The 12,688-nt window shown below is 37.4% G+C and overlaps 1 protein-coding gene across 1 annotated transcript in view; it reads right to left on the bottom strand.

Annotated features, from left to right (window-relative positions):
• The window catches only part of DIPK1A (divergent protein kinase domain 1A), a 113,803-nt gene that overhangs the window by 5,409 nt on the left and 95,706 nt on the right, over window positions 1-12,688 (bottom strand). The window contains exon 3 of the mRNA XM_043575575.1: window positions 3,016-3,123. Coding sequence (XP_043431510.1) covers window positions 3,016-3,123 — 108 coding nt within the window. The remainder of the gene's footprint in view (window positions 1-3,015; window positions 3,124-12,688) is intronic.

Raw genomic sequence — 12,688 nt, forward strand, 5'->3', positions numbered from 1 at the left:
GTAGGACACTTAACAGACTGAGCCACCCAGGTGCCCCTGCCCTATATTTTTTCCAAGAGTTTTACGGTTTCAGTTCTTACATTTTAGTCTTTAATATGTTTTGACTTAATTTTTGCATATGGCATTAGGTAAGGGTCCAACTTCGTTCTTTTGCATGTGGATATCCAGTTTTCCCAGCACCATTTGTTGAAAAGACTCCTTTCTCTATTGAATGGTCATAGCACTCTTGTCAAAAATTACTTGATCAGATATGTGGGTGCTTATTTCTAGGCTCTCTACTCTATTGATCTATATGTCTATCTTTATTCCAGTAAACATTGTTTTGATTACTGTAGCTGTGTAGTATTTTTTTTTTTTTTAATTTTTTTTTCAACGTTTATTTATTTTTTGGGGACAGAGAGAGACAGAGCATGAACGGGGGAGGGGCAGAGAGAGAGGGAGACACAGAATCGGAAACAGGCTCCAGACTCCGAGCCATCAGCCCAGAGCCTGATGCGGGGCTCGAACTCACGGACCGCGAGATCGTGACCTGGCTGAAGTCGGACGCTTAACCGACTGCGCCACCCAGGCGCCCCTGTGTAGTATTTTTTTAATGTTTGTTTATTTTTTAATTTTTGACAGCAAGTGAGTGGGGAAGGGACACAGAGAGAGGATCTGAATCAGGCTCTGTGCTGACAGCAGAGAGCATGATGCAGGGCTCGAACTCACGGACTGTGAGATCTTGACCTGAGCCAAAGCTGGACGCTTAACCGACTGAGCCGCCCAGGCACCCCTTTATATAGTAAGTTTTGAAATCAGGAAATATGAATCCTCCAGCTCTGTAGTTCTTTTTCAAGATTGTTTTGCTATTTGAGGTTATTTGAGATTCCTTTTTAATTTTGGGGTGGGTTTTTCTATTTCTGCAAAAAATGTCATCAGGATTTTGAAAGAGATTAACAATACTAAGTCTTTCAATTCATGAACATGGGATATGTTTCCATTTGTTTATGTCTTTAATTCTTTCAACAATGCTTTGAAGTTATCATTGTACAAGTCCTTTACCTCCTTGGGTATGTTAATTCCTAGGTACTTTATTCTTTTTGATGCTATTGTAAATGGTTTTCGTAATTTCCTTTGTGGATTGTTCATTGTTAGTGTATAGAAATACAACTGGTTTTTATGTGTTGACTTTGTTTCTTGCTACTTTGCTGAATTAATTTATTAGCTTAACAATTTTTTTCTATATAAAAGGTTTTTCTACCAAAACAAGGTTTTTTATATAAAAGATCATGTCATCTGCATACAAAAATAATTTTACTTTTTCCTTTCTAATTTGGATGCCTTTTAAAATTTCTCTTACTTGTCTGTTTGGCTAGAACTTCCAGTACTGTTTTGAATACAGGTGGCAACAGTGGGCATTCTTGCCTTGTTCCTGAATTTAAAGGAAAAGCTTTCAGACTTTCACCATCAAGTATGAAATTAGCTGTGGATTTTTCATATATGGATTTTATAATGTTGTAGTTGCCTTCTAATTCCTGCTTTGTTGGGGGCGACTGGGTGGCTCAGTCGGTTAAGCGTCCGACTTCAGCTCAGGTCACGATCTCACTGTCGGTGAGTTCGAGCCCCGCGTCCGGCTCTGGGCTGATGGCTCAGAGCCTGGAGCCTGCTTCCAATTCTGTGTCTCCCTCTCTCTCTACCCCTTCCCCATTCATGCTGTGTCTCTCTCTGTTTCAAAAATAAATAAACGTTAACAAAAAATAAATTCATTAATTCCTGCTTTGTTGAGTATTTTTATCATGAAAGGGTACTGAATTTTGTCAAATACTTTCTTCCTGCATCAACTGAGATGATCCCAGGGTTTTTTTCCCCTTCATTCTGTTAATCTAGTGTATTAAATTGATTGATTTTTGTATCTTGAACCATCCTTGCATTCCAGGAATAAATCCTATTTGGTCACAGTGTATGATCTTTTTATTACATTCATTTTGGTTGGGTAGTATTTTGTTGAGGATTTTGCATGAATGTTCACAAGGTCTGTAGATTTTCTGTAGTGTCTTTATCTGGCTTTGGTATCAGGGTAATGCTGGCCTCACAGAATGAGTTAGGAAGTATTCCCTCCTTTTCAATTTTTTGGGAAAGGTTGAGAAGCATTTAAATGTTTGGTAGAATTCACCAGTGAAGGCAACAGGGTCAGGGCTTTTCTTGTTGGGAGACTTTTGATTACTAATTCAATCTCCTTCCTAGTTGTAGGTCTATTCAGATTTTCTATTTCCTGGTAGGCTTTCTGTTTCTAGGAATTTGTCCATTTCATCTAGGTGTACAATTCATCTGGTGTACAATTGTTTATAGTACTCATTTAATACTTTTTATTTCTATAGAATCAATAGTAATATCCCCATTTCAGTCTTGATTTTAGAAATTTGAGCCTTCTCTTTTCTTCTTAGACCATCTAGCTAAAGGTTTGTCAATTTTGTTGATATTTTCCCAGAAGCAACCTTTGGTTTCATTGATTTTTTTCTATTGTTTTTCTATTCTCCATTTCATTTCTCTCTCCTGTAATCTGTATTATTTATTTTTCTCTGCTAGCTTTGGGTTTAGTTTGTTCTTTTTCAAGTTCCTTAAGTTGTAAAGTTAGGTTGTTGATTTGAGATCTTTCTTGTTTCTTAATGTAAGCATTTATAGCTAGAAGTAAATTTTTTAAAGTCATATTACACAGAAAGATGAAAGGCAAAACTCATCTGTTTCCATTTCCCTAATCCCATACCCCAGAATCAGTCACTATTAATTAATATAAGATCCATAATGGAAGTAATCTTATCTATCTCAATTACCACTATATTCCTAACAACTAAAGTGTCTGGAATATACTGGGAATAAAGGATTAATATCTATTGGATGAGTGAATCAAAGCATACAAAATGAAAGTATATAAAATTTCCTAAAGCTCTGGCTCAAGAATTCTTTTAATAATACGTTAATTTAAGGTAAAAGTAGAGTGCACTATCAGTCTGGAATGTTTATTCATAATGTCCATACCTGATTGTTGGGCTTGGTGGATAAGCATTTCCCAAAGTAAAGAGTCTCTGTAACACAAAGGCTATTACATGCCGGTCCATCAATAACTCCAGTCTTGTACTTGTCACACTAAAAACCAGGAAACAAACACAGTAGTTAATGAAAAATGTTTATAAGAGGAAACATAATAAAGACACTGTAAAGAGATATCTGTATTCTTTAAGATGTAGTTCTATGATGAAAAGAACTCAGGCTCTGGATTTGGACAGATTTGAACTTGAATCCAGAGCTTTGCTCTTACTTGCTATATGATGAGGAGAGATCTTGTTGGGACTATATTGTGCAAAAAACTGGAAGCTATTTTTCGCACTTAACAGGGTCTGAGGTGGTATGCTACCTGCTCTAAGATTAGAGGCACTCTTAAAAAATGGTTCTAATTTAAAATAAAAAATTAAAGTACCAAAATATTTTATGGAGTGCCTGGGTGACTCAGTCAGTTAAGCATCCAGTTCTTGACTTTGGCTCAGGTCATGGTTTGTGAGTTTGAGCCCCGTTTGGGTTCTGCGCTGACAGTATGGAGACTGCTTGGGATTCTGTCTGCCTGTCTCTCTCTCTTTCTCCCTCTGCCTCCCTCCTGCCCCTCCCTCACCCCTCAAAAGAAATAAACATTTAAAAATAAAATAAAATGCCAAAATATTTTACAATAACAAAATAAAATTAGCTCATGATGTCATCTTGTCATCCTTGAGATCACCCAAAAACAAGAAAATAAGGAAAATAAACACAAACTCCCTAAGGCACAATTAATGAGGATGGCCTACCAAATTCAATGAAAATTATACCAGAGTCCAGAGTATGTTCAGATTAAATAACTGCTGTGATTTTACTTCTCAAAGTTGGTATAGATCCAAACAGATGGTACACTTGAGGGGCAGAACCACCACCCTGACTTACAATGAAAGTTTAAGGGAGCACAAGTTGTGGGAACTTTCAAGGACTCTATTTGCCATCATGAAATAGGAGGACAAGGCAGTGCTGAATGATAAATTCCTTAAAAATGTTACCTATGTTGGAGGCAGTCTGTTAATGAAATGGGTTGAGGGAAAGTATATTACGAGCATCTGCTGGGGAGATAACATTAGCTAAACCAATCTATGTGAATATTTTTGTCTCTATGTTTCTCCTTTTTTCTCTCTTTCACACACACACACACACACACACACACACACACACACACACACACACTGGACCACAGCAGCCTCATTACTAATACAATTCACTGCTCCAGTTGCTTCCTGTAAGTAACTGGTTGAGGAAGAACTCTTTTTGTTTAGTAACAAGTAATAACCAAGGAAACCAAGATCTACACAGCAAATCTACAAGAAAAAGGAGGAAATGAAATGTTATAAAAATAAATTTTCCAGAAATATGTTGCCATGAAGCAGATCAAGCATACGGCTGTGAATTCAAAGGACTTAATGAAACCGTTCAAAAAATAAGACCTCAAAGCAGAATGATGATGAGATAACAGAAGGAATTGTGAAATAAGCTAGCAGAACTCAGGAAGGAAGAAAAGGAAAAGATCCTAAAAATTAAAGCCATATTATAAATGGGGCGGAAGAAGAAGGCAGACAAGGATAACAACACAGTTAGACTTAAACGAGGGCTAGGTAAGAAAAGTGAGAAAAAGGAAATGGAAATTTAAAAAGAACTAAAACGAATTTGAGGCAAAATTATGGACACAGAAGATAAAGGATATCCAGCATGTCCACCTGAAGGAGAATGGAACAAGTGGAAAAGAAAAAATATTCAAAGTAGAATTCAAGGCAACTTCGTGTAAGTGAAAGCACACTTCACAGACTGAAAGAACACACAATGTCCCAAGAAAACCGACACAGAATGACCCTTCTGACATATCCCACTGAATTTTACTAGACTTCAAAAATAAATAATCCTTTGAGCATTCAGGCAAAAAGATCAAGGCATCTTTAAAGGGAAATAAATGAGATTGGCCTCAGATTTCTCCACAGCCACATCAATGTTAGATAATGGTTCAATGCCAGCAAAGTCTGAGAAAGGAAGCGTGACTTGCCTTTTCATTTGTGAAAGGGGATATGAATAATACACGTAATACTTGACTTATAGCATTATTATGAAGGAGGTGCCTGGCTCAGTCTGTACAGCATACAACTCTTGATCTCATGGTGATTTCAAGTCCCACATTGGGCATAGAGCTTACTTAAAAAAAAAAAAATTATAGCATTATTATGAGGTAAAATGATATAATAATGAATACAGATCACCTGTGATTTTATTAAGTGCTCAATAGTAGGTACTATTATTTTACATACTAAACTTCCTTTCAAGTAAAAGGCATCAAATGTTTTTGAACATAAAAGGTTTAGAAATTATAACTCCTATTAGTCTCTCTCTTTTTTTTTAAGGTTTATTTATTTATTTATTTATTTATTTATTTATTTATTTATTTTGAGAGAGAGAGAGAGAGAGAGAAGAGGAGGAGCAGAGGGAAAATCTGAAGTAGGCTCCATGGGAGCCCAAGGACTTGAACCCATGAACTGCAAGATCATGACCTGAGCTGAAATCAAGGGTTGGACGCCTAACCGACTGAACCACCCAGGTGCCCCTGCCATTAGTGTCTCTTAACTACTTGAGAATGGATTTTAGGCAACCAAGAGATGAACAGAGAACCTGAACATGGTAGTCAGTTGAAATATAGAACTGGGATGAAAAAAAAACTGGAAATCTACTTCATAATAATTAATGCAATATCTTATAATTACTAGATGCTCATTATGTGTCAGGCACTGTTCTAATACTATACTTTCATTCATTATCATGAAAACAAACCTGTGAGGTAGAACCTATTGTTATATCCATTGTAAAAACAAGGAAACAAATAAATATCTGTTAAGCAATCTGCTCAAGGTCACACACCTAAAAACGATAAAGTCAAGATTCCAACTTAGGCAGTCTGGTTCCAGAGCTCATTCTCTTAATAACTATTTTATATATTACTCAGAATGTTTATATTACAAACTATACCAGCAAAAGTTATAAAATTAACAAAAACTAAGAAGGGAAGATGTAGGAAGATGGAAGGTGGCAAAAGGATGTTGATTTCTTTATCTTTAAGTTTTTTTAAATGATTATTTATTATTGAGAGACAGAGAGAGAGACAGAGCATGAGCATGGGAGGGGCAGAGACAGAGGGAGACACAGAATCCGAAGCAGGCTCCAGTCTCTGAGCTGTCAGCACAGAGCCTGACGCTGGGCTTGAACTCACAAACTGCGAGATCATGACCTGAGCTGAAGTCGGACACCCAACTGACTGAGCCACCCAGCGCCCCTCTTTATTTTTAATATTCAAGGTCAAAGATAACATTTACATCTTATAAATCAATTAACAGAGATAGAGGTACATTCAAAAGTATACCAATGATCACTAAAAGAACTAATAACAATAATATACTGATTAAAATTAGGCGGAGTAAAGGAGATGAGATGAATGGAATTATAATTTGGTCACTGCTCGTAAGAAGTAGATTTAGTCTAAAGAAATAGAGGATAGGGGTTCCTGGGTGGCTTAGTCGGTTAATTGTCCAACTCTTGATTTTGGCTCAGGTCATGATCTCACTGTTGGGATCAAGCCCTGCATTGGGCTCTGCGCTGATGGCATGGAGCCTGCTTGGGATTCTCTTTCTCCCTCTCTCTGCCCCTCCACGGCTCACGTGTGCCTGTGTGAGCATTCTCTCTCTCTCTCTCTCTCTCTCAAATAAACTTAAAAAAAATAAAGTATGTTTTTAAAAGTTATAAAATAAAGACAAACATTAGAAGAGCTAAAAACAGAATACAGACCTTCCTAAATAATCAGAAGGAACATGCATGAAACAAAGAAATATACACCATCTAGAGAAAGATACAAACCAAATGAATCCTTAAAAACAGAAAGTAGGTCATAAAATGTGATACAGAACTAAGTCATATCTATAAATGTCAACAGGATAATCTCATCTACTGAAATAAAAATATCTTCAGAAACCAGTGTCAAAAAAGTTGAAAATAAAAGATAAAAGATAGTACAGGTATATCAGGAAAATGCAAGGAAAACAATTAAATCACAATCTTATACCAGACAAGGTTGATGTCAGAGGTTAAGAAAGCATTAAATAAGGCAAAAAAAAAAAAAAAAAGTCTCTTTACAATGATCAAACATACAATCCACAATGAAGATATTACAGTCATGAGTTTCTATAAGGCAAATAAAGTATTAAAATGTATTAAGCAAAATCTGTAAGAAATAAAAAAAGAAATAAACAGAAAGACATTAGAGCCTAATTGACTTCTCTTAGTCCATGACAGATAAGGTGTATGAAAAAAAGGATATAAAAGAATTAGAAAGCCTGAATAATAAAGTAGATCTAATTGCTGTGAGAACAGACTTTTCAAATGTTCATGGAACATTTACAAAATTAGACCAAGGGGTGCCTGGGTGGCTCAATCGGTTAAGCGCCCGACTCTTGGTTTCTACTCAGATCATGATGTCACGGTTGGTGGGATCAAGCCCTGAGTTGGGCTCTGCTGACAGTGCGGAGCCTGCTTGGGATTCTCTCTCTCCCTCCCTCTCTCTGTCTCTCCCCTGCTCGCATGCTCTCTCTTTCTCAAAATAAATAATAAATAAACATTTAAAAAAAACAAAATTAGATGAAAATCTTAATACATTCCACACAGTAGATATGGCAGAAACAGTGTTCTCTAATCACAATATGATAAAACTTGAAATTAATAAAACATCTATCCATACATAATTAAATGTTCTTTATTTTTTTTAATGTTTATTTATTTTGAGACAGAGAGAGGGATGTGGAGAGGGGCAAAGAAATGGGAGAAAGAGAATGAACTGAAACCAAGAGTTGGATGCTAACCAACTGAGCTACCCATGTGCCACTAAAGGTCCTTCTAATTCTTGAGAATCAAAGAGAAAGTTCAAATTGAAAATTTAAGTGTCTAGAAAATAACAATGATAATTGTTAAAAAATCAGAAACTAAAAATAAAACTAATGATAAAATTAAAGAACCATTTAGAGTAGAATTCGAAGTCTTAATTATGTTAACAAACAGCAAAGAACAAAACAAATGAATTAAAAATTCAAGAAATTGGAAAAAAAATTAATCCAAAGAAAGCAGAAAGAAGGAATTAACCAATTAAAATAACAATAGAAGGCTATGGTATATTCCTATAGTTGTAATAATTCCTCTGACCTTCATCTCCCAATCTCTGCTTTAGACCTCTTGCTCTTTTCTGGTTTCTGCAATTACCTTTTGATGGTTCTCTGTGTCTGTCTGGTTCCCTCAGTCTGATGACATGATGTGGTTCACAGATCAGTCTTGCCCAGCTCTGGTTCTTGATACATTGCAACCTACTAGAGGGCCAACCCTGGGCTTCCCTTGTGTGGGATAGGGACTGAGGATAATTTCTTGATCTTTCATTTTGGGGGCTTAAATTTTTCATTGATCCCAAGGAAAAAGCCAAAGCACAGTCGAGTCTGGTAAGTACTCAATGTTTGAAGAGGTCAGCACAGGTTCCTCAGACTTGCCTCCTGGGCCCCCCTACCAATACTTTCTAGTTTGCTGGGAGGATAAGGATAGCCCTGACAGAGATGGAGTGCTCTGCCCATGTGTAGAGTTAAACGCCAACACCTGGGGGTTGTTGCCCTTCAGCTGTCACTACCAGAGAAGCTCCTGGATAAGCCTCCACCGTGCTTGCTTTCTCCTTCAGACCTGGCTGTAACCAAGAAGATGAGGTTTCACTTTCATAGGAGGAGCAGAGCAATCTAGTTCCTACACCCCAGTTTGGGGAGGATCACATGGGAGATGCTCGATACTTCCTTCCCCAGGTCAACCTCTGGGGATTTTTAGGGAATGCAGAACCATCTGTTTGGTATAAACATTATCTGCTTGTAGCAGATGGCCAGCAATTTCACCGGCATATGTCTTTACTAAGGCGAAGATGGTGGGAGTTCTGAGGCCTTACTCAGGAGCTGCAGCAAAACCTCCTGTTTACAGTTTACCTGGTTACAGGTTAGAGTTTCTAATGAATTTAGATCACATAGACCACATCCTCTGATCACAAAGAAATAAGAAATCAACAACAAAAATAATGTAAACATAAACAGACATGTTTGGAAACTAAAAAGCACATTCCTAACTATTTTGTGGATTAAAGAAAAAACCACAATGGAAATGCAGAATATTTAGAACGAACAACAACAAACGTATACATGTTAAAACTTGTAAGATGCAGCTAAAGGAGTTCTTAGAGGGAAATTTATGGCTTTAAATGCAATGATGAAAAAAGATAAGAAACTGAATATAAATAGTAAGCATTCAACTAAAGAGGCTTAAAAAAGGCCCCAACAATAACAGAGTAAACCTCCAAAAGAAGAAGAAAAAAAAGCAGAAGTTAATAATAAAAAAAAAAGAAAAAGATCAATAATAGCAACAGTTCTCTGAAACTTTAGCAAAGGAGATAAACCTTTAACAAGACTGATCATGAAAAAAAGGAGGCACAAATAAGGATTATTAGGAAAGAAAAGGGTAGGGATAGTGAATAATATAAATACTATGGCAATACATTTGAAATGAACAGTTTTTCTAGAAAAATAGAAACAATAGAAAAGATGCAAGAAGAAACAAAATAAGAATAAGACTGGTAAACATTAAAAAAAAATTGAACACGGGGCGCCTGGGTGGCGCAGTCGGTTAAGCGTCCGACTTCAGCCAGGTCACGATCTCGCGCTCCGTGAGTTCGAGCCCCGCGTCAGGCTCTGGGCTGATGGCTCAGAGCCTGGAGCCTGTTTCCGATTCTGTGTCTCCCTCTCTCTCTGCCCCTCCCCCGTTCATGCTCTGTCTCTCTCTGTCCCAAAATAAATAAAAAACGTTGAAAAAAAAATTAAAAAAAAAAAAAAACTCAGGTATTTTATCAGTAAACATGCGTGTAATTGGGACTAACAGTCCAGGACATGCAAGCCGCAGTAAAACCATGGGCAAGTTGGGAGAACAAAGCAGAGGAATGTTCTATTATAGCGGAAAGGCAGAGTTGGGAGGGGCTGCTACATGCAAAAAGTCCATTGGAGTAAACTAGAAGTCTGAAGGGTAGTGGGTTTTCATTGGCTGAGTCGTGACAGTCTCTTATTGGCTGGGCTGTTGCCAGGCAAGGAGAAAATCTTTCTTCCTCTTGCTGGAGTAGTAAAGTACATTCCTCTTGTTGGGAATGTAAATTACTTTGTTCTTGTTGGGGTCTGCAGTTGACTATGAGTGATAGGGAATAAGAGCTCCTGACTTCTTTTGGACTTCTTCTGACTCCAGGAAGATTTCCTTTTATTAATTTTCACATGATCATTACATTTCTTTTAAAACAATTTCCATTAGAGTGTATGTCTTCAATTCATCTGTAAAAATTCACTCCAGGAGGGGCGCCTGGGTGGCGCAGTCGGTTAAGTGTCCGACTTCAGCCAGGTCACGATCTCGTGGTCCGTGAGTTCGAGCCCCGCGTCGGGCTCTGGGCTGATGGCTCAGAGCCTGGAGCCTGTTTCCGATTCTGTGTCTCCCTCTCTCTCTGCCCCTCCCCCGTTCATGCTCTGTCTCTCTCTGTCCCAAATAAATAAATAAACGTTGAAAACAAAAATTAAAAAAAAAAAAAATTGAACCCATAATGAAAAATCTTTCCCTCCAAAAGTCTTAGCTCAAAGTACAGTCTAGGAGGACCTCAAGGTGCCATTTCTAAGTGGAAAATGGTTAACAACACAAATGTCCATCAACAGGAGAATGGCTGAATAAAATGAGGTGTATTCATACAGTGAAAGACTATAGAGTAATTAAAATGAAAGAACTCAGTAATTAGCTCAGTAATTAACTCAAAAGAACTCAGTAATTAAAATGAAAGAACATGGAAAAATGTTGAAAACATAATGTCAAGTGGAAAAAGTTACAAAATGATAGGTGCAGTTTAATATCACTAATTAAAGTTTAGAAACATACAGGGCTCCTGAGTGGCTCAGTTGACTGAGTGTCCAACTCTTGATTTTACTCAGGTCATGATCCCAAGGTTGTGTAATCAAGCCCTGCGTTGGGCTCTGTGCTGAGCATGAAGCCTGCTTAAGATGCTCTGTCTCTGTCTCTCTCTGTCTCTGTCTCTCTCTCCCTCTGTCATTCTCCTCCACTCATGTTCTCTCTCTCTCTTAAAAAAAAAAACAGTTTAGAAACATGCAACACAATACTATATATTGTTTATGTCCCTGTACACATATAGTGAAAGTATAGAATATGATGGTAAGGACTCACAGCAAATTCAAGATGGTGGTTACCCCTAGGGAGGAGGAAGGAGAATATCAGGAAGGATAGAGAGCTTCAATTGGATCTGTGATGCTTTTCCCTTTTAAAAATGAAGCAAATATGGCAAAAGGTTTGTTAGGTAGATGGTAGCTCCATGGGTATTTGTCATATTGTTTTCTGTATTTCAGCATTATTCTAATAGCTTTTGTGTATAACTCTTTAATCTTCACAACCTCCCAATAAAACAGATGTTACCATCATTTATCTCCATTTTATTAATAAATAAATTAAGGCAACAGAGGTTAAGGAATTTGCAGAGCAGGTTAGTGGTAGTGCTAGAATCTGAAGCGAGACAGTTTGCCTCCAGAGCCTGTGCTTTTAATTAGTGATTGAGGTAAAAGAACCAGAATGACTTAATCTTGGAGAGAAACATGTAGAGCAGATTTAATAATGGCTGAGTGAGATGTCCATCCACAGTGTTCCTACCAAAGGGCTCTGGTCACATTCATTCCCTCTTCATAAGCAACTCAAAGTAGGGCCAGAACTTCCATCTTTGTTTCCTTAGGACTGCACAATGCCTGACACATAATCAAATGTGTATAAAAAGCACTTGGTGAACAAATGAATAAATGAACTGTGTTCTTGGTTTTCATGCAGAAATAGCACATTCTGTTGTGAAGAGCTTCTGGAACAGGACTTAAAGGACTTAAAGGATCAAATGTCCTGAGATTTGGCTCCTGAATCTTGAGGAACACTCGATTCATAACCTGCTCCAGGTCAAGATTTAAATGTGGCCCTTTCCACGACATTATTGCCAATGAATAATCTTGAGACTGTATATTTCCTTCCTGATACTATATTCTTCCTCCCTTCCTTCTTTATATTCCCAGATCTAACATCATTTATGTTCATGTTATCTTCCCTGGTCGAAAGGCAGAGACAAAGTCACATTCATCTTTGAACCTCCCCTTTCTCTCTAGCATACAGAAGAGAGTTTAGTATTTTAAGTATTCAGTAAATGTTTATTAAATCATCATGATAAGGAGCACCTGGGTGGCTCAGTTAGTTAAGCGTCGGACTTTGGCTCAGGTCATGATCTCATGGTTCGTGGGTTCGAGCTCTGCATCGGGCTCTGTGCTGCAGCTCAGAGTCTGGAGCCTACTTCAGATTCTGTGTCTCCTCTCTTTCTGCCCCTCCCCAGCTTGTGCTCTCTCTCTCAAAAAAAAAAAAAAAAAAAAAAAAAAAATATATATATATATATATATATATATATAAAACGATGATAAAAAAACATAATGGTTTTGATTTCAAAACCTCACTGAAGATAAAATTAGTAATTTTC

The sequence above is a fragment of the Prionailurus bengalensis genome, chromosome C1 (assembly GCF_016509475.1).
Source record: "Prionailurus bengalensis isolate Pbe53 chromosome C1, Fcat_Pben_1.1_paternal_pri, whole genome shotgun sequence".
Taxonomy (NCBI): Eukaryota; Metazoa; Chordata; class Mammalia; order Carnivora; family Felidae; genus Prionailurus; species Prionailurus bengalensis.